Raw genomic sequence first — 23,023 nt, forward strand, 5'->3', positions numbered from 1 at the left:
GCAATAGTTTGCTAATAACAAGTTCATTCACAGAGGCCTCCTGCTTCATCTGGTACTTCTCTCCAGACTTCAGCACCTGTGTTCCCTTCTTCCACTCCACAGGGACTCCAGGTTTGGAGAGCTCACAACGCAAAGTAACACTGGCTCCTTCCTCAGCCTCTTGGCTCTCCAACTTCTGTTTGAAGGTCACCGGTTGGGCTGTGTGGTCATTAGTTATTACACAATCAATGGTATGTCACAGCAAATTTCACATAAACAAGCACAAATCACAATAAAGCTGAACAAGCAGAGCTTACACTGACAGTTTGCACATATTTATGGCAGACAGGAACTCCAACAAACAGCCTTAAATACATACATGAAAGAAATACACACTCAAAAAAAAACTTGTTGCAATAAACTAACTATAAATCCTCCTCCTACCCTTGATCTTGAGGTTGGCTGTGGTCTTCTGGTCACCACAGACACAGCTGTAATCTCCACTGTCTTCTGGCACCACCTTGCTTATAATGAGTTCATTCACAGAGGCCTTCTGCTTCATCTGGTACTTCTCTCCAGACTTCAGAACCTGTGTTCCCTTCTTCCATTGGACAGAGACTCCCGGTTTGGAAAGTTCACACTGTAAAGTAACACTGGCTCCTTCCTCGGCCTCCTGCTTCTCCAACTTCTGTTTGAAGATCGCTGGTTGGGCTGCATGGTCATTAGTTGTAATATTGTCAATGGTATTCTTGCTACAACAAATAGTACACGAATAAGCACAGAGTGCACTCACACTGAACAAATAGGTCTAACACGGACTGTTTGACACATTAATCACAGACAAGATCTACAACAAAAACCACAAACACACAAAAACCCGTTGAAAGGAACTCATAATAAATCCTCCTCCTACCCTTGATCTTGAGGTTGGCTGTGGTCTTCTGGTCTCCACACAAACAGCTGTAATCTCCACTGTCTTCTGGCACCACCTTGCTAATAATGAGTTCATTCACAGAGGCCTTCTGCTTCATCTGGTACTTCTCTCCAGACTTCAGAACCTGTGTTCCCTTCTTCCACTCCACAGAGACTCCAGGTTTGGAGAGTTCACAATGCAAAGTAACACTGGCTCCTTCCTCGGCCTCCTGGCTCTCCAACTTTTTCACAAATGTCGTTGGCAATGCTGCACAAGTGGGTTTTATAAAACAGCAAAATTTGACACAAATAGTAAGAAAACATCAAAGGTTTCGTGTTTTTTGATTAAACTTTATAAACCTCTTATAACAAAGACATGAATTCATACCACCACTTTTAGGTTAGCAGAAGTTGTCTGGTCCCCACAAAAGCAAGGATAATCTCCCCTCTCTTCATCACTAAATTCACGATTTTACGTATACAGAGGGTATACCTGAGTCATGTTTTTCTCTTGGTATAAGATGTTCTGGTCATTTCCTCCACTGGATATTGGAGGCAGCAGGTTTTGGATTAATTAATGTTTTAGTTGGAGAACAAAACAATACAACTCAATATAGCTTATGAGTCATCCAATGTGGATTAAGAGGGAATGACATTTATTCAATTTTTGTGTTAAGCCAGATTGGGGTGGAATTGAAAGTGAAGTTTTCAGTTCCTTACATATTCCTAATTTCTCACCTTTCACAGTCACCTTTGCCATGCTTTTCGCAGTGCCCACGTCACATGTGTAGATGTCAGTGTCCTTCTCCTCCAGGTGTTTAATGATGAGAGTTAGGACCTTCTCCTTCTGGGACATCTCGTACTGACCTCCAGCCCTGAGCTCTGTGTGGCCTTTCAGCCACGTCACTGTGGATGGAGTTTGTGCCGTTTCGCAACGCAAGGTCACAGAGGTCCGCTCATCTGCTTGGATGTCCTCAAGCGCTTTGGTGAATTTATGGATCGGTTCTGGTAAAAGTAAAATTGCTACCGTTTAGAGAGTAACAACCATCTCATTGGTTTGCTATATATTTTTGGGGAACACCAATGTTCAATATATGGCTGGAAAAAGGAAGAAAATTGTCTGGTCTCACGTCAGACTATAATGTTTAGCAGCAATGTATTAAACATTTCTGCTAATACTGAATATTCTTAATAAATTAAATGTAAAACATCTATGTGTGTCTAAAAGTAATGTTATGAACATGTACAAATCTCTACGAGTTCACAGAAAGAAATACTAAGGAAGAAAAAAAGGAGAATCTGAACTTTAAATGTTTAATTATTTTTGCTATTTTTTATATTATTGTTTGATATTAAACTCCTACTGAAAGTGGTTTATTGTGAATAATTTTTCTTTAGAATATTCAGATAATATGCAAGGAGGATACATTTTATTTCCAGTTTGAAGTAAGTAAGTAAGTAAATAAATAAATAAATAAATAAATAAATAAATAAATAAATAAATAAATAAATAAATAAATAAATAGTAAGTTGGCCAGCTGTGTCTACATAAGTAAAAAGATAGTTCATAAAGTGTATACATTTCATCCTTACCCTTAATTTCCAGCTTGGCTCTTGTGGTTGCACCTCCAACAACTTCACAGCTGTACTCCCCAGAATCTTCAGCAGACACATTGCGAATGGTGAGCTTCATGAGCTTCTCCTGTTGACTGATCTCATACTTCTTGCTTGTTCTGATGGCTTTACCATCTTTAGCCCACTTTACAGTAAAACTAGCCTGTGTAACCTCACAGGCAAAAACAGCATCTTCGCCCCACACAACAGAAACATTCTGAAGCCCAGTTGATAGAGACGAAGCTTTTCCTGTGCCATGGAAACACAATGTTTAGATGACTTATTTTGGTATGTATGCCTCTATTTTAATCACCAATTCTGAATAACTATTCTGATACATTCAAAATTTATGAAGTGACTTACCTTCAACTTTTAGTGTCGCTTTGGAGCTCAGGTCTTTAATGCTGAAGACCACCTCACCAGCATCAGCAGGGGTCACATCCTTCAGGGTCAGAGTGTACTTTCGCCCCTGACTGGAGATCTTATAGCGACCTCTGTTTTTAACGGCTTTGCCGTTGACAGACCACAAGCAGTCATCAATGCTCTCGCGCGACAGAATGCAGTCAAAGCTGCATGTGTCTCCTTCATTCACCACAACGGATTTCAGTTTTTTTGTGATGCCGATACCAATTTCTAGGATAGGAAAGAAAGAGGTTTTTTTTTTTTTCACTTTAACTCTAAATTGCTTACCCAAAAGGGTACTCACCTCTTACAGTGACCTTTGCCTTTGTGACTTCTGTGCCAAGATCACAACTGTATTCTCCAGCATCTTCCTTGGTCACATCCTTAACAATCAGTCCCAAAGACTTGCCCGTGTGAAGGAGCTCATATTTTGGTCCAGCTTTTAACACTTTATCCTCTTTTCTCCATATTGGAGAAACTCTTGGCTTGTTTGCTTCACATGTCAAAGTTATCATGCCTTTCTCCTCTCCTGTGACATCGTCTAGTGACTTGAGGAACACAGCTCGTTTCTCTGCAGGTTAAGAAAGGTGGGAGAAACAAACAGCCAGATTTATTTCTATACACTATAAGAAGATGAAGTCCAAACACTAGCATCTGTGTTCACCCTAATTACATACAGTGAACTTCATACCCATTGAACTTTGCCACATTTTGTCATCTCACAACCATACACTTAAATATTTTTTTACAGAGATTTAATTTTATGGCTCCACAAAGTGGAAGCAAATGAGGCAATATATATAAGTATAGCATGCATTTGTAATAAGCCTTCAGTGACCGAGCATGAGAATGAGTGTGAGCAGTGAAAGGAAGAAAACAAGTGGAGAGCAGAGAGCAGGCTGTCACTCCATGGGAGTTCTTGGAGGCTCTTCTGATTCACTTCAAAGCATCGGCTCTTACAGCTGATGCTTTTGAAATGACCCTTCACTATTGGATGGAGAGCAACAATCAAAACTAAATTTAAATCTTGCCACAAACTCTAAATTTAATATAGATTTGGACTTTAAGTAGGCTATTATAACATTAAAGGAGCACTTCCATGCCTCTGTCACACTTATGACTTTATTTCAACACTGACCTTCTTCTTGTCACTTTCCTATAATGACAAAATTTTTGAGGTGTACAGCTCTTAGCTGTCCCCTCAAAAGATTCTCCCACCTGACCTTTACATCTTCTCCAGTGTTGCCATGGGCCCCTTGTCTGCTCCTCTGTTTAGCGTTCCTCTTGTTTGACAGATCAGGTTAGGCAGATGGTCATGTTTAAGTAAGAGCAATACTCTTTCCATTGTCAAAATGGATGAAACAGAACTTCACCAGAAACTCAAAGTTTGGGGTATTGCTTCTGTTTCCATCTCTTATGTCTTAATGATGCGAGAAACCAGCTCCATACATACTGAGTTCACATTACAGACAGGTCTATTTACCTCTGTGGGCAATTTGTTAAACTGGAATTTATTTAGGAATACTAAAGTAAACTACAAAAATACTTTGTGTTGGTCTATCATATAAAATCCCAAGAAAATATATAGACATATGTGGTTGCAATGTGACAAAATTTCACAAAGTTCCAAAATACTTTGAATACTTTTGCAAGGCACTGCAATTATATGTTTTTGAGCAGTAAATTAATTTAGGTAACCAGGAAGTTTGAGGCCAGGTATTAAAAGACAGCAAATGGCATTGCTTACCTTTAACCTTCAGTGTGACAGATTCTTTCACTTTGCGTACTTGAAAGGTGATAGTTCCTCCATCCTGAGGAGCCAAGTTCTTCAGCGTGAGCTTGTGGACCTTGCCCTCATGTGTGATGGTGTTCACCTCATTGGTGAACAGGACCTTCTCATTCAGATGCCACTGTGCATCTTCATCAGGGTAGTTGATCTCACATGTGAACATTGCATCGCTGTCTTCATCAACCTCTGTGTCAGCTAGGTGCTTGGTGATCTTTATTTCTCGTACTGAGAAGTTAAAACAAGAAAGTAGTTATAATGTCAACTGCATAAGTTATGCGAGTATGCAGTTTTCCATCAAATATAAATCATACCTTCAACAGTTAGAGTCCCTTTGGTTTCAGCAGGACCTGACTGACAGCGGTACTCCCCACTGTCTTCTTCAGTCAATTTTTGAACAGTAAGTTGAGCCCTCGCAGCATCTTGTCTTATGTTGTATTTATCTGACGCTGCCAGAAGAACCTGACCTTTGAACCACTTCACTTCTGGAGGTGTGGCAGAAAATTTGCAAGCAAGTGCAGCAAAGCTTTTTTCATTTGCCTTTACATCTTTGATATGCTCAGTGATCTCAAGTGGGCGCTCTAAACATACAGAAAAGTATATGATAACAACAGTATTAATGCAGAAAACAAAATATACCCAATTGTTGTGAGAGCCTGAAAAAAAGTATTCACCTTTGACTGTGAGTTGAGCAAGAGATTTGCTTTTCCCTGCAGTGAATTGAACTGGTCCAGTCATTGACGCTTTGGTCTTTTTAAAAGTGAGACGATGCATGGTGCCTTCTTTCTCCATCTCAACATCAACACCCTCCTGCACAGGAACCGCACTCAAAGTCCAAATCGGAAGTTTCACTAATTCCATACTGACTTCAACTTCAAAAACAGCTGCAAAAGGTTCCGTCACCTCGACTGAACTGAGTTCCCGTACGATACTGATGGACTGTTCTGTAAGAATCACAAAAAGATCAAAGTAAGAAATGACAAATGGCATCCATTATTCTCAAGGTAACAGATATTTGTATAATGTTTTATTAGTTATATGATCCAAGAATGACCATTCAGGTAATTTGACTAGCACAAAAACAATGATCAAAATTTAATTTACTGACATTTGCCCAAAAAACACATATCTAAAAAGTCACCTGGCTGTATGTGTCTTTACACTCAGATATTTTGTTGATCGTTTGAGTAATAATTTATTTTGGAAACTACTTGAAGTCATTTCTAGATGGTTTACCCCGCAACTTCTGGATTTCTCTCAGGCTATCCTAGCAGTGAGATATGTCTGAAAACCCTAAAAGGGGATTCTGGTCAGAATGCCCTTGGGCAAAAGAGATGCCCAAGGGCATTCTGACCTTGGGCATTAGAAGTAGTAGAACTTTGAATTAAATTGTCATTATTTACAAAATCATGCAAAGTTGGCATTTTTAATGGACTTTTAATGCAACTTTTAAAGCAACTTTGCATTAAAAGTGTCAATATTTACCAAATGACACTTCATGACAACAATCACAGACAGTCATAAGGACTCGTTCATGTTCATGACAGATATTATGTCATGTTTATGACAGTGTTATGTCAGTCTTATGCACACCCCTTCAAATAAAGTGTTACCCAGATATCTGGTCAGGAGGGAGCAGTCCACTATTTCCCAATTTAGAACCATGTCCTTAGAATTAGACGAGCTGACTCTCATGCGTACACCTAGTGTTCAGCTGTGAACCACTCCACTGCCCACTAATGGTCATGAAATTAACTTACCATCACAACCACATCATTCGCAAATGGTAAAAAAAATTGAGGAGCAAGGTTTGGTAATAACCATGGTATTCCTTTATCAAGTTCTTATGTCTTTGAATCTTTGATCTATTGATAATATTTTACTGTCATCACAATTAATCTAGAACTATTAGAAACGTACATATTTGGAGCAAATACATTTCTTGTAATGAATCACACTTACACTTATAGCCATGAATACCTTCTTTTGTGATCCTAATCACTTAGACAAATTACATAGATGTTATCGGCAATAGCATTTAAAACTTTTCATTTGGTTTATAGGATAAAAAAGTTAATTGATCTTAATAAATTAGTAGGTGAGATTGGTTACAGGAAGAAACAAAATACAAATTGGTAGATGTCCAGGTTTTATCCCATTAGTAGATTATTTCACACTGATAAATAGATCTATGCCTCATTGACTCTCAGTCTGATGGCTTGTTTTGTGGGTGTATCTATTCATAGCAACACTAAGTGTACAAGTATTCTTTGTCATCTTCCGTTTTACCTTCCACAAGCACTTTACAGGATGTCTTGTCATCTGTAGCATCGCAGGTATACATGTCTTCATCACCAGAATCCACGTCATTGATGGTGAGCTTTCGGTACACATCTTCACCTTTGATCTCATATTTTTTGCTGGCTTTGATCTCCATCTTGTTCTTGAACCACTTCACTTTTGCAGTGGCACGTGACACTTGGCATTCAAGATGAGCACGGTGCTTATACATTGCTATCTTATCCCTGAGTTTCTTCACAAACTTGACAGGCAGTTCTATAGTAACATGAACATGGCGTGATTGTAGACTAGTAATTGTGTCTCAAAAAAGGCCTATCAGTGCAACAGGTCTTATTATAGCTCGTGCTAAAGCACATGATAAGAAGACCATTGCTCAATAATTCTGCCAAAGCCAGAGAAATCAGCGGTAGGTATTCTGGCAATGGAACACAAAAGCAAAGCTATAACATAAAAATGCCAGATAAAATCCACAAATTGATGCAGCTCAATGTAACTTTGACTGTTTCCCACCCTTTACATTGAAGCTGAATACATTTTGCATATGCAATGTGATCATTGGCAACAAAAAGTCAAAATTACAGAGTAATCACACAATTGCCTACATCAGTTATGCCAAAATGTCAGGCTAAAATTTTGATGCAAAAAAAAAAAAAAAAAATCACCAAGTTTGATTCTCAATGAAATGCATTTGGGGTACCATCAGGCCTCAATGAGGAATAAAAATCGAAATGCAATTTGCAATTGGATAGTCAATCCTATCAAATTAAAAGCAGTCAGAATGATGCAATGTGTTTCCTATTTTTAGATAAATATACATCTAGTAGGTATGTGAAGATTTAATCTTAATATAGTATGTTGCGTAAAATAAGATTATGAAATTTAAATTGCAGTAGCCAGTGTGTAGATTTAGAGGAAGCAGTGCTTACAATATGCAGATAGGTATGGCATTCATTCTAACACTTTTGACCCAATGGACATGATCAATCCAATTGCAAGACTATGAAAGGTTCATGCCGTTCTCCATTCAGCATTTGAAAAATTTATAAATATTCAAAAAAAATAAACAACTGCTTACCTTTCACTTTAAGTTTTGCAGCTGAAGATGCTTTTTCAGTTGTAAATCTAATTTCACCCATGTCTTCAGGAGTTACAGATTTAAACAGCAGTGTATATGTTCTGCCTAGAAGAGGATAAAACATTTTCAAATAAAAACATAAAAGTTCTAATCATTTTAATTTTTTTTTTTTAAATCCTTACCCTCTTGTCTCATCTTGACATTTTCGCTGGCTTTAATTTTAGCATTTCCTCTGAACCACTGGTACTCCACGTCGTCATGAGAGATTTCACAGGTAAACGAAGCACTCTCCTTCTCCACCGCTTCCACATCTTGTAGCTTCTTAACAATCCTGATATCTCTGGCTACAGGAAGCAAATTAAGAATGAATTTCATTAGAACAATAAAAAAAAGCACACTTTGACTGGTTAACTAAATGTGCAGGTAATTAATCACCTTGCACAGTGAGCTTAGCAGAGGTGTTATCATCAGTTGTGCGACAGATGTAAGTGCCTCCATCTTCAGGCGTGCATTTGTTGATAACTAATGTGCGCTTTCGGCCCAAGGAATGAATAGCAACGTTCTTTGTTGGCTTCAGTTCAACATCATCCTGCAGAATTGTTGTTGTTTTCAAAATGTTATTAATATTACTTTTGAATAGGATATTTTTATTTTGCTTATATAGATGAACAAGTAACTTTTCACCTTGAACCATTTAACTTCTGCGTTGTTTCTAGACACTTCACATTCAAATGTTGCCTTCTCCTTCTCAGGAACATTGATGTCCATTATGGGTTTGGAGATCATAGCAAGAGGTTCTGTATGATTAGCACATTTAAGTCAAAAAAAAAAAAAATGGCAATGTTCAGACAATTCCCCAGTAGAACAAATAATCAGCAGAATTTACCTGTGACAATCAGTTTGCTTGAGGTATGGACTCCCTCTGCTTGAAAGGAAATAGTCCCGGCATCCTCTCTCTTCAGATTGGAAAGCGTCAGGGTATGCTTTTTTCCCACGGTCGTGATGCGGCAGTTTGCCCCTGACCTTAACTTGGCCCCATCTCTGGTCCACGAGCCTTCAACATCAGCTTGACTCAGCTCCACTTCAAGAGTCACTGTCTCCGTTTCATGAGCTTTTGTTTCTGTTAGAGCTTTTATTACCTGAATCTTCTTCACTGGAGGGGAAAACAACATTTAGTGATCATCATACAGTGAGAAAGTGGAAAAAGGTTGAAGAATAATGGAAACAGTTTTTGATAAAATTTCACTTCATTAGGTCTTTTTGTCAAATGTCTTTGATAAACAAAGTCTCTTTAACAGATTTGAAGCATAGGCAAAGAGTGAGTCTTGATTTATTTTTCATGATTTTGGGCTGTAACTCTGACATACTTGATTTAAACTTCTGAGCAAATTTCTGAATGACTGGTCATACTCACTTTTGGAGTATTTACTACATTTAACATGCCTTCGAATATTTTCTTCATAACCCAACTGCTTCTGAATTGATGGCAAAAGTCGAATCTAGAGAGTGTTTGTCAAAATGGTTATGACAGCAGGTGTTTCCTTTGAAGCAATCATGGTTGACAAAAGAAGAATGTTTCAAGCAAAACTTTCTTTAAAATGAACCATCTGCCCTGCTAATTCAGTCGGAATGACAAATGATAGGCCCTTTTATAACACTTTCCCCTGAGTTGATTATAAGATTATTGAAGAATGAGAAAATGATTTTAAGGTCAGAAGCACAGAGCTTTTTTTTTTTTTTTTTAATACCGATCAATACTTCTTCTCATCATTCTACATAGCAACCTGGACTAAATATAAATCACCACCATAACAGCTGAAACTGTAAAACTAAATTTCTGTCAATCAGAAAAAATTTGATGTGAAGTGAACAAAATCCTGTGAAAAGTAAATGCTAAGCAATCCTCTATATACAATTGGGAAACGCATTCTGTTACTGTGGTTCAAGAGTTGTATGGTAGCACCAGATATGCATATTGTATTAGTCTCTCCAAAAACATTATTAGGGATTATTCTTACTCTCAACAGTGAGTTTTGCTTGAGTCTTGTCATCCAAAGTCTCACAAGAGTATATCCCGCGGTCAGAATAAGTTACTCTCTTGAAAATTAGAGCCTGCTTCGCTCCTTCAACTCGGATCTCTATGTTTCCTGCGGGCTGCACAACAACACTGTTCTTCATCCACTTGACTTCATCTGAAGGCTTACTCAGCACTACTTCCAGTTTCACTTCATTCTCTTCTTCCACCGTCATATTTTCCAACTTTTTCTTAAAAGTGACAGGTTCACCTTGGAAAAGCAGACGTGGTGATTTACACATATTTTGTATTTCTTGGAAATTGCAAATGAACAAAAGTAAAACTGGCAGCTACTGAAGAAAACATTTCTAAGCTTACGCTGAACTTGAAGAGTTGCTTTGCAGCTTTTGCCTTCTGCATCAACACTAACTTCTCCTGCATCTTTCTGTGTGACTGAAGTGATGGTTAGTGCGAAGCTACCACCTCCATGCTCAGGTTTGTACTTGGGCCCAGCAGTGACGGGTATATTGTTGTGGAACCACCGAACATTGACGTCAGCCGGAGTGACTGCACATTTGAAAATGGCGTCCTTTCCCTCCATTGCGGCGACGTTGTTCAGTTTAGCGGTCAACCTCACGAGTCTTGGTGCTGAAAAGAATGAAGCCAGTTTTTAAGATGCAATCAGGCGTTTTCACTAACAGGTGTACACTGACTATAAAAACACATAAAGACATAAGAAACATAGATTCTACAGCACCATTTACAAAAATACAAAGTTTGCAAAAAATTAAGTGAAAATGAAATACCCTTCTGTGTATTTAGGTCAGTGAAATAAGAGGTGCAAGAACGGTACGGACCTGCTGATGTTAGTAAATATTAAGGTCCAAGACTCTGTTCTGGTCTTATTCACAAAAAACATAACTCTTTAAACACACATTGGATGCTTTTATGTGTTTTATAGTGGAGGAATGTCCCTAAAATCCATTCAAGGTTCTCATTTATGGCTCGAATATTTTGGCACAGTTGTAAAGATTGCAAGTTTATATGTAAATTTTCAGATTTAATTACCTTTAGAAGTTACTTTAGCAGAGGTCTTGTCATTTTTACACACGCAGCTGTATTCCCCTTCATCTTCTTTAGTGACTGCTGTGACAGTGAGGATCCTTTTAGCTCCATCTGTTCGGACACAGTGCCTGTTTCCAGGTTTAATTTCACGGCCCTGGTGCTGCCAGAGAACATCCCCTGAGGCCTGATTTAGCTCACAAATTAGGCTGAGTGTTCCTCCTAACTCCACTGTAGCAGTTTTCAAAGGAACAACAAACTTCAAAGCTGAATCTGAAATGAAAGCATGGGATAACAGGGGAAAAGAAAATTAAACATTTGCAGAAGCAGATGTAGAAATAGTTTTATTTGACCTACCTTTAACCTGAACTTTGAATTCCACTTTGTCATCCGGAGTTTGACAGGAGTACGTTCCGCTGTCTTTGGTCTCTGCCGATTTCAGTGTCAAAGTGCGAGAAAGCCCATCTTTTCGTATTTCACACTTGCTGCTCTCCTTTATCTCCACTCCATCTCTGAACCACTTCACATTACCAACTTCTGTGGTCACTTCAGCTGTTAAAACAACTCTTTCACTTGCTTCAACAATAAATGTATCTTTGGTAGGCTTCTTAAACTTCACAGCCATGTCTACAGGACACAATTTTTTTTTAAGTGTTTTGTTACAGAACATAATCTCTGCAGTTAAAACTTTATTTGTAATATACTGGTACCTGTCAATTGCAGCTTGAAGACCAGCTTATCGCTTCCAGCTTCACAGGTATATTCTCCAGCATCTTTCTTCTCCATTCTGTCTATTACCAGCTCACGGGTCTTGCCCTTTGATTCCATGTGGATCCCCTTACTCAAAGTGAGAACCTTTCCATCCTTGAACCATTTCACCTCCATTTTGGAGTCTAAAACTTCACAACTTAGAGTGGCTTTCTGAGTGAGAGCAGCTTCCACTTCTCTCTGAACTGATTCCTTGGTAGAGAAGCCAGTTGTAGTTTCTAAAGAACAAATGAAATATGTGTCATAAACACTTCGGTTCATCTGATTAACATAAGTGGGATTTTTCAGCTGGAAATACACAAAGGATCCAACTGGGGACCGGTACTGGACAACCTTTCAGCTTAGTTGACCTTGACTAGTAGATAGCTGGAATGTCAAAAATGTAATCTTTTCTCAATCAGTAAGCGCAACACACCTAATCTCTGTTACTGCGCAAAGACGATTCAGCGTTAAGCATTTTAGAATTAGTGTGTCAGATGAAGTACAAAGATGTAAGAGGCTATATGACAGAAAACTGTATGTTCTATGACATGTCTGCAACTCATGTCAGAGTGAGTCGACATGAGTCGACTCACTTTTACTCACTTTTTATAAAAGTCAGAGAGAGTGAAATTTTCAGTATGTAATAGGAAGGCTGAATGAGATACAGTCATTACACTGTTTAATCCATCTGAACTATCAAGCTCTGTCTGTCTGTCTGTTGTGGAAAACGCTACATTTGGAAATGTTGGGAGCCTTTTGAGAACATAAGGATGTACATTCTGTTGAAAATATACAAGTAGACAACCGTTTTGTGAAGCTAATGTGCTAATCACACTAATTGCTAATGCTAGAATTTATTTTTATATCGTTTTCTTTGTCTTTGAAGCAGTAAAGCACTGTTTCAGAGTGACTGTTGTTAAACACACATGATTTGTGTTGTGGCCTATGCTCCTAATGTAAACAATTAAGATCCATTAATGTGAAAGGCAAAAAAATGATTATTATTTTTAAAGTCGTTTTTACAGATTTTTTATTGGATTAATCTTTAAAGACAATTTGTCAAAAATATGCAATCAGCAAGTCAAAGCTTTATTAAAACCGAAGGTCAAAAATCAGCTACAAAAATTTTGAATCAGCACTTCTACTTTCAGCTACTGTAAACAAACTTTTTACTTGTTCATGTAGGATTTTCACACTTGTTCATGCTGACTCGGTCCATTTAGGAAGTTGCTTACTTTGTGTTCTTCTCTGTCTTTTATTTTGAACCCTTCAAAAAAAAGTGCTAACAAAAGGTCCAAGTAATAAAATGTTTCAGAAAAGCAAAGCTGTGAAATAAATCCAGTGTAATGGTATATGCCTACAACAGAAAGAAGTATTGTTTTCTTTTCTCCTACCTGCCACATGAATCTTAAAAGCCAACTTCTCAGTCCCGGCCTCACAGATGTATTCTCCAGCATCCTTCTTCTCTACACTGTCGATCATCAGCTGGCGACTCTTGCCCTTTGACTCTGTATGTATGGTTTTGCTGGATTTCAGCAGCTTACCATCCTTGTACCATTTCACCTCTGTCTTTGCATCAGCAACCTTGCAGCTCAGAGAGGCTTTCTGCGACAGAGTGGCTTTCACCTCCTTTTGGACTGACTCCTTGTTGAAGAAGACTGACTTAAGCTGGGTCTCTGTAAAAATAATAATGGAAAACATCTTGAAGCTGCAAACTTAGGTATATGAAACGTTGGTGTATAAAAAAACGCCTTACCTTCAACATGCAACTTAAAGGGCAGCTTTTCAGACCCAGCCTCACAAATATACTCTCCTGCATCTTTTCTTTCCACGCTTTCAATCACCAGCTGGCGAATCTTGCCTTTTGATTCGGTGTGGATTGTTTTGGTTGAAGTGAGCAGCCTGCCATCTTTGTGCCATTTCACCTCTGTCTTGCTGTCAGAAACCTCACAACTCAGAGTGGCCTTCTGGGAAAGAGTGGCTTTCACTTCTTTCTGCACAGAATCCTTTTTGTAGAAGGCAGACTGAACTTGCACATCTGTGTGAAGTAGGAATATATGACTTTGTTAGCAATAATCTACTTTTTACTATCATTTCCTACAGTTTCTGTACAATACGTTGACCATCTACGTGTCAGTTTAGCTCTGGATTCTACCTTCCACCTGGAGTTTGAAGGAAAGCTTTTCCGCACCAGCCTCACAGATGTACTCTCCAGCATCTTTCTTCTCCAGGCTCTCTATCACAACCTGGCGACTTCTGCCTTTTGACGCTGTATGTACCGTCTTACTAGAAGTGAGCAGCTTGCCATCTTTGTACCACTTAACCTCTGTCTTGGTATCAGACACCTCACAGCTAAGCGTAGCTTTCTGAGACACAGTGGCTTTGATATCCTTCTGGACTGACTCCTTGTTGAAGAAGGCTGACTGGGCCTCTGATTAAACAGTCATGAAAGAAAACATATCAGTAATTTCTCCTTAACAGTCCGATTTATATGTGCCAAACATTTTTACCTGCCACATTGATCTTAAAACTCATCTTTTCAGACCCAGCCTCACAGGTGTATTCTCCTGCATCTTTCTTCTCCACGCTGTCAATCACCAGCTGGCGGCTCTTGCCTTTTGATTCAGTTTGAACCGTTTTGCTGGAAGTCAGGAGTTTGCCATCTTTGTACCATTTCACCTCTGTCTTCACGTCCGCTACCTCACAGCTGAGGGTGGTTTTCTGTGAGAGAGTGGCTTTCACCTCCCTCTGTACTAACTCCTTGTTGCAGAAAGCAGACAGAGCCTCTGAAAGTAAAGCCAATAAAAAATACAGTATTGGTATGAATGGGATTTGGGATCAGCAAACAGCTGGTCTTGCATGTCAAAACATCCTGATCAGGACAACTTCAGTGAAAACCATATTTCAAATTAACTGGTTCAGCCTTCCTACCTGATACAGTTATCTTGAAGACCAGTTTATCCCCTCCAGCTTCACAGGTATACTCTCCAGCATCAGTCTTCTCGATGTTTTCAATCACCAGCTGACGGGTGCTCCCCTTGGCCTCCAAGAGAATTCTCTTACTTGACTCCAGCAACTTTCCATCTTTGTACCATTTCACCTCCGTCTTAGTGTCTGACACATCACAGCTAAGTGTTGATTTCTGGCTGAGGACGGCTTTGACGTCCCTCTGAACTGACTCTTTATTGGAGAATGCAGCTACTGCTTGGGTTTCTGAGAATAAAAACAAAATGATCTCAAATTTAAAGCACCTGCATGACAACAATTTACATCATGTTACAAGCAGAAATATCAGTTTTACCTTTTATCTTGACATGGAATGTGACTTTATCAGCTGCTGTCTCACAAGAATAATATCCTTCATCATTTTTCTTGGCACTTTTAATGATAAGTTTCCTTTGGGTCCCTTTGGAGATGATAGTTGTTCTTTGGTCCTCACTAATTTCAACTTTATCTTTTTTCCAGACAACAACAGCACTTGCAGAAGACACCTCACAGGTCAGCTCAAGATCTCCTTTAAGGGATGATGACATTCCCATGGGGCCTCTGGCTTTATTGAGAAATTTGGCAGGCTCATCTAAGCAGAAGTAGAATAAAACTAAATTAATTCCAGTAAATGTAGTCGATGGTTACCGAAACAAAGCTTTTAACCCAGGATGTTATGTGTCCGTTAGTGCAACGTTATAACCACTTTAAAGTTCTATTTCACTTACCTTTCAGTGTCAGCTGAATTGACATCCTATCCTCAGATAAGACACACTCATAAAGACCCACATCTTCCTCTGTGACATTGTGAACCATCAGGATTCTCTTACGATCTCTTATAATGGATTCATACTTCTTCCCCATTTTCACCTCTCGCCCATTCTTCAACCAAGCCACCTGAAGAACCAAACAGTCCAGTTTACCAACAGCACTGAATTAGCCTTATCTTCCCATTAGTACTAACCAGAATCCATAAAGGCATTAACACAGCATAAAGTCACCACCTCATATAGTGTTCTGTATGCTGGCTAATAGTGTGATGACAGTAAGTTTGCAGCTGTGCCTTTCTATTTCCAAATAGTAAACTTGAAGTGCACTGAATGAAATGTAAAAACCAAGGGCTGTTTTCTAACCCAATCCTGTTTTAAGCTTCCTGCCTGGTGTGTTCCTTGGTCTTCATAAAGCTGTTAGAAGCCTTCACTAATTAGCTGTGTATACAGAGAATTATTGGTAAGCTCTTTTATACTAACTAGTTGACTTCTGATGGATATTGGTTGCACTAGATTTTAATTTAGTGTATCATCAAAAAGGGGGCTGATTACATTTGCACACCAGATCTTTCAGAGTTTTAGTTCTCCAAAATGTCTCTAATATCACAGTCATGCTATGGCTTCTGCTGGCTACATGACTAAATCTGAAAAGGTCTGAGGAGGAAATGCAAGGCTCTGTAAGAGGATACATTACTGTCTTCAACAGGATTTATTTTTTAAATATGAAAATGGTCAAAGTGGTGAATATAAGATGTTTTGCACACAAACCTGAGTTTCATAGTCTGACACTTCAGCACTCAGTTGAGCCGTCTCTTGGACGCTGCAGGTTACGACCTCTGGATGGTCGGACTTGTTGGTGAACCTGATAGGGGGTGCTATAGCATATTTTTGTACTTAAAATACATGACTGAGTAAAACATAAAGCTTGAGAAAACAGATTACTCTTATAAAAGCTAAGTGCAGAAAATAATCTTTTTTTTTAAACGACATACCCTTCACAGATAGGATGCAAGTGCTCTGAGAACCTCCACCCACAAATTTGATTTCGGTTCCATTCATTTCCATGGTCACGACACGAATGAGCAATGTGTGAATGTTCTTAGATTTGGTGATAAGATATTCTGATCCACTCCGCAGGAGGCGTCCATTCAGGGACCAGAAGCCTGAACAAACAGCCGACAACTCCACAGAGATGGAGAATTCCTCTCCAGAGACTGCAGAGCTGTCCATCAGGCCCTTCCTGATTTCTGCAGTGGGTTCTGGATAACAGAGACAAACAAAGTAATTTATTAAAAAGCAAAACACAGAAAACAGATGCTTTTCAAGAAAAATATGAAAGACTTACCAAGGTAGAAGCTGCCAGGTACTTCCAGAAAGGGACTCTGGCCAAAGTCATTTGTGGCAGAAATACGGAACTGGTAGCTAACTTCCTCTGCAAAACTGCTTATGGTGATCTCTGTGGTTGTGAGGATTTCTCCAGCATTGCATCTCTGCCAGGTAGAAGCACCAACCTTCCTCCTCTCCACGATGTATCCTTTTATGGGTACAGGACGGTCACTGTCAGGGGGAGACCAATGAATGGTGATGGACGAGTCAGTCTTGTTCTGCACCACAGCATCGACTGGGGGATCAGGAGGATGCTTCCTGGGAGCTACAGTAGGGAAAAAAAATTAAGATGTTCCTTTGAGTGCAATAAATTTTCATCGTCTCTTTTTTTCTTACATGACTATTGACAGGTTGTATGGGAACCTTTTGCCTACCATTATTTATGATAGTTCATCTAATATCTAACCTACAACATTGTTTATGTAGCATTAATTTGACATTAAGAATAGTATTTACAACATCTAATGACATTTTTTGATGAAAACACAAAATTAAAACAATAGGCATTAATGCACATGCATTAATTTACTTTATTACAATTTGTTCTACATACATCCTATAAGTCAATTCACATGAAACTTAGACTAATAGAACTTGAAGTAACATACTTAAAATGTCATATGATTTATACTATTTAGCTCTTTTTTGTCTTTTACAACTCAAACGTTTGTAAAACTTGAGAGCCCTTTTTTTTTTGGTGTGGGGGCCATGATGAACCTTAGTGCTGTTACCTCCATCATATCTCAGTAGCCCACCATGTCTTCAGACATCTATTTATAAACGCATTATTTGTTTCATGTATATATGCATACATTGCGATTTTTTTGGCATAGATATTAAAGCCATGACAAATTTGGTTTTAGGTTAGACATGCTGGGAATGCAGATTAAAGGACACTGCAGTTAAAGGGCTCTTGGAATAGGTGGAGGCAGAACTAGATGCTCACCAAGGCCAACATTTCAATATTTACTGCAATATGTTGCACAATTTACCATATATAAGAAAAGTCTTTAGAAATTATTTAACTCACCAGTGACAGAGAATCGCGTTGAAGTCTTACAATCTCCAGCCACAAAGGCCACCTCTCCAGAATCATTTGCCTGGCAGTCTTTAATTGTTAACGTGTACTGTCTAAGAACACAGGCGATTGAAGTACGAGAATCTTCCTTCAGTTTCTCGCCATTGCGAGTCCAGTAGGCATCTGGACAAGGATGCTCCAGCTCAACACAAAAGATGACGGTGTCACTGACTGGAACGATGGTCCTCCGAGGAAGCTTCTTTGTGATATTACCTGGTAAATGGGAGTAAGTTTATACATAATAATATTTGCAGCACAAAGAACAGCAAATATACGCATTCATCTCAACTTTGTTAACCAGTGTGGTCACAACAGTAGCTGCACTTGAAAAATTATTTTTGAAACAAACGTCTTCAAAATTACAAATAAGATGCCTGAAAAAATCCAAAGAGAACAGTTTCCCTACCCAGGACAGTGAGCTCAGCCACAGTGCGGCTGCCCTCTTTCATCTCGCAGATATAAACTCCATCGTCATTAGTGGTGACATTATGTATGGTAAGGCGACGCAGGGTCCCATCCTCATCCATGCGATATTTAGTGTTTTGCTCCAGCCTAGTTTCCTCCATGAACCAGTCGGTCTGAGTGGCGATGAGTGGCACCTCACATAAGAGTGTGGCTGAGGTCTTTTCTTGTACCTCCACATCCTGCAGTTTCTTCTTGAATGGCACCTTTGGCTCTGACAAACAGAAAAACAACAAAATCTGCAAATTTTTAAAATGACATAAAATGTTCTAAAGTGTAGAGCAATCATTCGTTAGAAGGTAGGAAATTACACATTAGTTAAGTAAAAGTGAAGGAAATTCAAGATTAAATGCAGTGCACTCCAAAATTATTCTCACTTCTTGTAAAGATGTGTAGAAATGCAACAAAATAAGTTTAAATTGAAGAAGTATAATGTCAGTCAAATGTAAGAAAAATCTAACTTTTACGTGATTAATTATTAAAGAAAAATATTTGATTTATCCTTTTTAAGATAGTCAGATTGTCTGAACTCAGATATTTTGTGTTCTGGTATTTCTGTGTTTTAGTCTGTTTTGCATCATTTTCATCATATATGTTCTTATACTGATTTTATTTTATTGTTTTCTTTTCTTTTAATCCTGTATGTTTTTATTTACCTTGCAAGCCACTTTTGTCAGTCATGTTTTTTTCAGACATGCTATAAAGTACAAATTGACATTCAAAAGGCTAATATCTTGCAGACACGTTTTAACATGGGAAAGACAGCAGAAATCCTTACAAATTACAATTTTGGTGTAAAGCCCAGATGTACTTATCAAAGTAAATAAGGGCTTCATGAACAAGTAACATAAAATAGTACAATTCTTCTGAATAACTGAATATTTTTTGATTCATATAGGCAACTTTTATTATGACTTTCATGGAAAAGAAACCGCTTGAAAACAGCACACTCTCTCCATATATATCCATCGTTCCTCATCATCAGAGTGCATGAAGATTTTGAATCAACACAAATATATGATTTACTGATGTCATCCTCTGAGCTACTTTTCTTCCTGGAGGAAGTGTCACTTGCAGTGGCCTAGAAAGGGTGAGTTCATCTGAGAAACTGTGAACTACTCATCACCAGTAGGAAATAGATGAAACACAACACCTACTTCCAAAGGGTCGAGGTGAATATAGCCATGTAATTTATGGCCACTGACATTTAGGTAAATCTTAGGGAATAATACATTGATTTAACATGGTAATTACAGTTATAGGTAGCGTATGGCATATTACAGACCTTTTTAATGAGAAGCAAATGTGTGCTTATCTGCAGCTGAATGTGCTTATCAACAACTGGAATCTACAATTGTATCTATAATATGTGAACTTTAAGAAAAATAATTTTCTATCATTTTAACTGTACATGTAGGTCTATGGTTCCCTAAACTGATGGGATATGGGCTACCTTTAGTGCTACAGAGGAAAAAAAAAAACTAAAACACTAAAAAGGCATATTTAAATAAATGTTGAACAAGTGCTAATATATCCCTATTCATCTACTTCTGAAGTCCAAACTTGGATACTATAGGTATCGGCAATCGGTAACATGGACTAAAACATTAAAAGAAAAATCTGGGTGTTTCTGTTAAAACAGTTTTTGTTAAATTAAAATATTAAATTGAAAAACACAAATGTTCTTACCCTTTTGGGGTCAAAAACAAACGAGTAGAAATTTCTTGGAATTTAAGTTTTGTTGGATTTGTTTTCATATTTAAATATATAAAAATTATAAAAGGCTTGCTTTCTGATGGCCCACCCCCCTTATCTCAACTTGTGCTAGCAAAGCACCTCATAATATTATTGATTACACTTTGCAGAGGAGAGTGTTTCTCACACTCTGCTCACAATTTAATACAAATATACTATATTTTTCATGTTGATAAAAGCAACAACAAAAAATGTTTTTTTCTGTTTTTTGGCTTTGGATTCTAACGCAGAAATTCAATTATCAAAACATGCATGAACTGAGATGACACTGGCACAGTTGTTAGTTCTGTTGCCTGGCAGCAAGAAAGTTCTTGGTTCAAGTCACAACCTGTGCTCTATCTGCATGTCGTTCCTGCGGATACTCAGGTTCTCACCAGGTACTTTGGTTTCCTCCTACAGTCCAAAACATGACTTGACTTACTGGGCACTAATTTCCCTTCAAGTATGTATGCATGGTTGTTTATAATTTGTGTGTCAGTGTTGGCCTGTGGTAGACTGTTGCACTGTCAAGGGCATATATACCATGCCTCTCCCCAAATGACTGTCCTACAGGGATAAGCAGATGTAGACAACGTTCACACCCAAATTTTTAACTTCTAAGTACTTTGCCATTAATTTTCCCAACTACAATGTTTGTGATTTAAACTTTAACACATAGATAAGCCATTTCCTAGAAATACATTGTCAATGGATGTTAGCTGTTTTTTTTTTATTTATTTTTTTTTTAGTTTGTCTTTTTACACCATTCCCAAACAAACAAGACAAGTCAAAGTCCTGCTGTACTGCAGCTCTACAAAGCTTGTATAGGTGGTGGTACCTGGAAAGCTTAGTATCCATTGAAGTTGTACTTGATAGAAAAATGTAGATAATGGAGCAGCATCTATTTAAGATGTTGCTGACATAAAGAAGGGGTGGCCCAGGCATAGCCCAAGGGACAATGATGTGCCACATTTTTAGTTTTTAATTTATTTTATAGTTAACATTATCACACATCCTGTTAATCACAAGCAAGCGTAATGACACATTTTACTTCGTCATTAAATTTAGCTAAATAAACCAAGTGTCTTCAAAGAAAGAGTGTGACTAAATGTAAAAATAGAATAAGACAATTTCCCGGCCAGGAAGCAGGTAAAAATAAATTTAAAAAAATCTCAATAAAATATTATTTGCAATCACAAATTTTTAAAAAATAAAAATGTGGATATCACTGCATTAGTGTGCATATAATGTGTTTTCATGATAGTTGCAAAACATCCTAAGGTAGTTTAGATGTACACAAAAGATTTCTTTTTTTCTCAGTGAGTGAACATTTTAAAACCTTACCTTTGACTGTAACCAGTACAGCACTGTAGGTCTGGCCTGCCATATTGGTGGCATTGCATGTATAGAGACCATTATCACTCTGCTTGCAGTACAGGATCTTGAGGATGAAGTTCTCAGCGTGATCCTCATAAATGACGTGCCTGCGTCCCTCACTGATGTTAGTTCCGTCCTTCCTCCAGATAATGTGTGGTTTGGGGTGACCCGTCACAAAGCAGCTGAGTTTTGCATGTTTGCCCTCAGTAACAGTGCAAGTGCGGGTGAAAACACCTTTAGGTAGACTGGCCAGTGCAGACGCCCTCAGCTCCTGCTCCAGGCTCAGGGAACTCAGGGCATCGGTCATGTTGGCTTTGGAGAGGGAGCTGTTTTCCTCCGTGCGAAAGATGGAGATGTCCTTCTTCATTTCCTCTTTGCGCTTTTGCATGTGCGAGAGGAGAGAGGTACTCTTGTCTGCAGACATGTGGCGAGCATCCTGAGTATCCACCACCAGAGCTGCAGCAGCCTGGGAGCGGCCCACAGAGTTCTGGGCCCTGCAGATGAACGTTCCGCTGTCCAGGTTGCGCACACCTTGGATCTTTAAGGTGCTGCTTTCGCTGTCGGACATAATTTTGATGCGGTTTGTTTCACCTAGGTAGCGCCCGTCCTTCTCCCACTCAAAGGTGGCCTCAGGGTGAGCCACAACCCGGCAGTGGAAAACAACTTCTCCTCCTAAAGCCACTCTTGTGGAAGTAGGCTTCACCATGAAAACGGGGGCCCTCTGAGACATCTCCGTTTGGAGGGCCACCTTCAAGGTCACAGCAGCATAAGCTTCCCCGATGTTGTTTTTGGCTCGGCACATGTACTGACCACTGTCCTCCAGCGTAAGGTCATAGATGGTCAGACGGTAGATGTCTCCGTCTTCCACAGTTTTAAAGCGGCCCCCAGACGAAAGCTTGAGCTTGTCTTTTTCCCAGGTGATTACTGGAGTTGGGTTGCCAACAACAGTGCAGCTGAGTGTAGCATCCTTGCCCACACCCACTGTGAAGGCCTTTGGGCGGGTGAGAAACCTGGGGGCTCCTCCAAACAGGTTTTGATCCATTTTTACTTCTGTGATGAATAAAGCATATAAAAAGACATTAATACAGCTACTACAACAAACAGTAATAAGGGAATAATCTAAGGACAACTTGATTTAAATGTGACAACTAAATAACAGGGTCAAAGAATACATATAGTAACATCAGTTCACACAGAACTGATTTTTTTTCTACTCCTTGACCCCAACCATGACTGCAACTTCCTAGAAAACAAGCAAAGTTTGGTGAACAAACAAGTGGTGAACAAAAGAAAAAAAAAATAGCTGTCTACAGAAGATGACCAGCAGCTGAAAGTA

General features: G+C 38.8%; 1 protein-coding gene across 20 annotated transcripts in view; it reads right to left on the reverse strand.

Annotated features, from left to right (window-relative positions):
* The window catches only part of obscnb (obscurin, cytoskeletal calmodulin and titin-interacting RhoGEF b), a 58,828-nt gene extending 36,091 nt beyond the window's left edge, over window positions 1–22,737 (reverse strand). For 11 of the 20 annotated variants that reach the window (XM_015019788.1, XM_015019795.1, XM_015019792.1 and 8 more), the window contains exons 1-33: window positions 21,655–22,737; window positions 18,521–18,790; window positions 18,067–18,327; window positions 16,996–17,301; window positions 16,643–16,909; window positions 16,419–16,525; window positions 15,609–15,777; window positions 15,197–15,472; window positions 14,827–15,108; window positions 14,406–14,681; window positions 14,051–14,326; window positions 13,652–13,933; window positions 13,290–13,571; window positions 11,856–12,131; window positions 11,503–11,772; window positions 11,152–11,418; window positions 10,462–10,731; window positions 10,088–10,354; window positions 8,956–9,222; window positions 8,754–8,866; window positions 8,505–8,658; window positions 8,252–8,413; window positions 8,070–8,174; window positions 6,983–7,249; window positions 5,368–5,637; window positions 5,008–5,274; window positions 4,655–4,921; window positions 3,212–3,478; window positions 2,869–3,138; window positions 2,485–2,754; window positions 1,630–1,896; window positions 893–1,159; window positions 153–198 (exon numbers count right to left, since the gene is read on the reverse strand). In XM_015019788.1, the coding sequence (XP_014875274.1) occupies window positions 153–198; window positions 893–1,159; window positions 1,630–1,896; window positions 2,485–2,754; window positions 2,869–3,138; window positions 3,212–3,478; window positions 4,655–4,921; window positions 5,008–5,274; window positions 5,368–5,637; window positions 6,983–7,249; window positions 8,070–8,174; window positions 8,252–8,413; window positions 8,505–8,658; window positions 8,754–8,866; window positions 8,956–9,222; window positions 10,088–10,354; window positions 10,462–10,731; window positions 11,152–11,418; window positions 11,503–11,772; window positions 11,856–12,131; window positions 13,290–13,571; window positions 13,652–13,933; window positions 14,051–14,326; window positions 14,406–14,681; window positions 14,827–15,108; window positions 15,197–15,472; window positions 15,609–15,777; window positions 16,419–16,525; window positions 16,643–16,909; window positions 16,996–17,301; window positions 18,067–18,327; window positions 18,521–18,790; window positions 21,655–22,729 (8,738 nt within the window). In that variant the 5' untranslated portion in view covers window positions 22,730–22,737. Of the gene's footprint in view, window positions 1–152; window positions 199–423; window positions 569–892; window positions 1,160–1,629; window positions 1,897–2,484; window positions 2,755–2,868; window positions 3,139–3,211; window positions 3,479–4,654; window positions 4,922–5,007; window positions 5,275–5,367; window positions 5,638–6,982; window positions 7,250–8,069; window positions 8,175–8,251; window positions 8,414–8,504; window positions 8,659–8,753; window positions 8,867–8,955; window positions 9,223–10,087; window positions 10,355–10,461; window positions 10,732–11,151; window positions 11,419–11,502; window positions 11,773–11,855; window positions 12,132–13,289; window positions 13,572–13,651; window positions 13,934–14,050; window positions 14,327–14,405; window positions 14,682–14,826; window positions 15,109–15,196; window positions 15,473–15,608; window positions 15,778–16,418; window positions 16,526–16,642; window positions 16,910–16,995; window positions 17,302–18,066; window positions 18,328–18,520; window positions 18,791–21,654 lie in introns of all 20 variants that reach the window. The other 9 variants (XM_015019793.1, XM_015019798.1, XM_015019797.1 and 6 more) reach the window with 7 other exon arrangements.
* Between the last annotated feature and the right edge of the window lie 286 nt (window positions 22,738–23,023).

Source organism: Poecilia latipinna, unplaced genomic scaffold (genome assembly GCF_001443285.1).
Source record: "Poecilia latipinna isolate Pla-1442-1.1 unplaced genomic scaffold, P_latipinna-1.0 Scaffold2484, whole genome shotgun sequence".
NCBI classification, from domain to species: domain Eukaryota; kingdom Metazoa; phylum Chordata; class Actinopteri; order Cyprinodontiformes; family Poeciliidae; genus Poecilia; species Poecilia latipinna.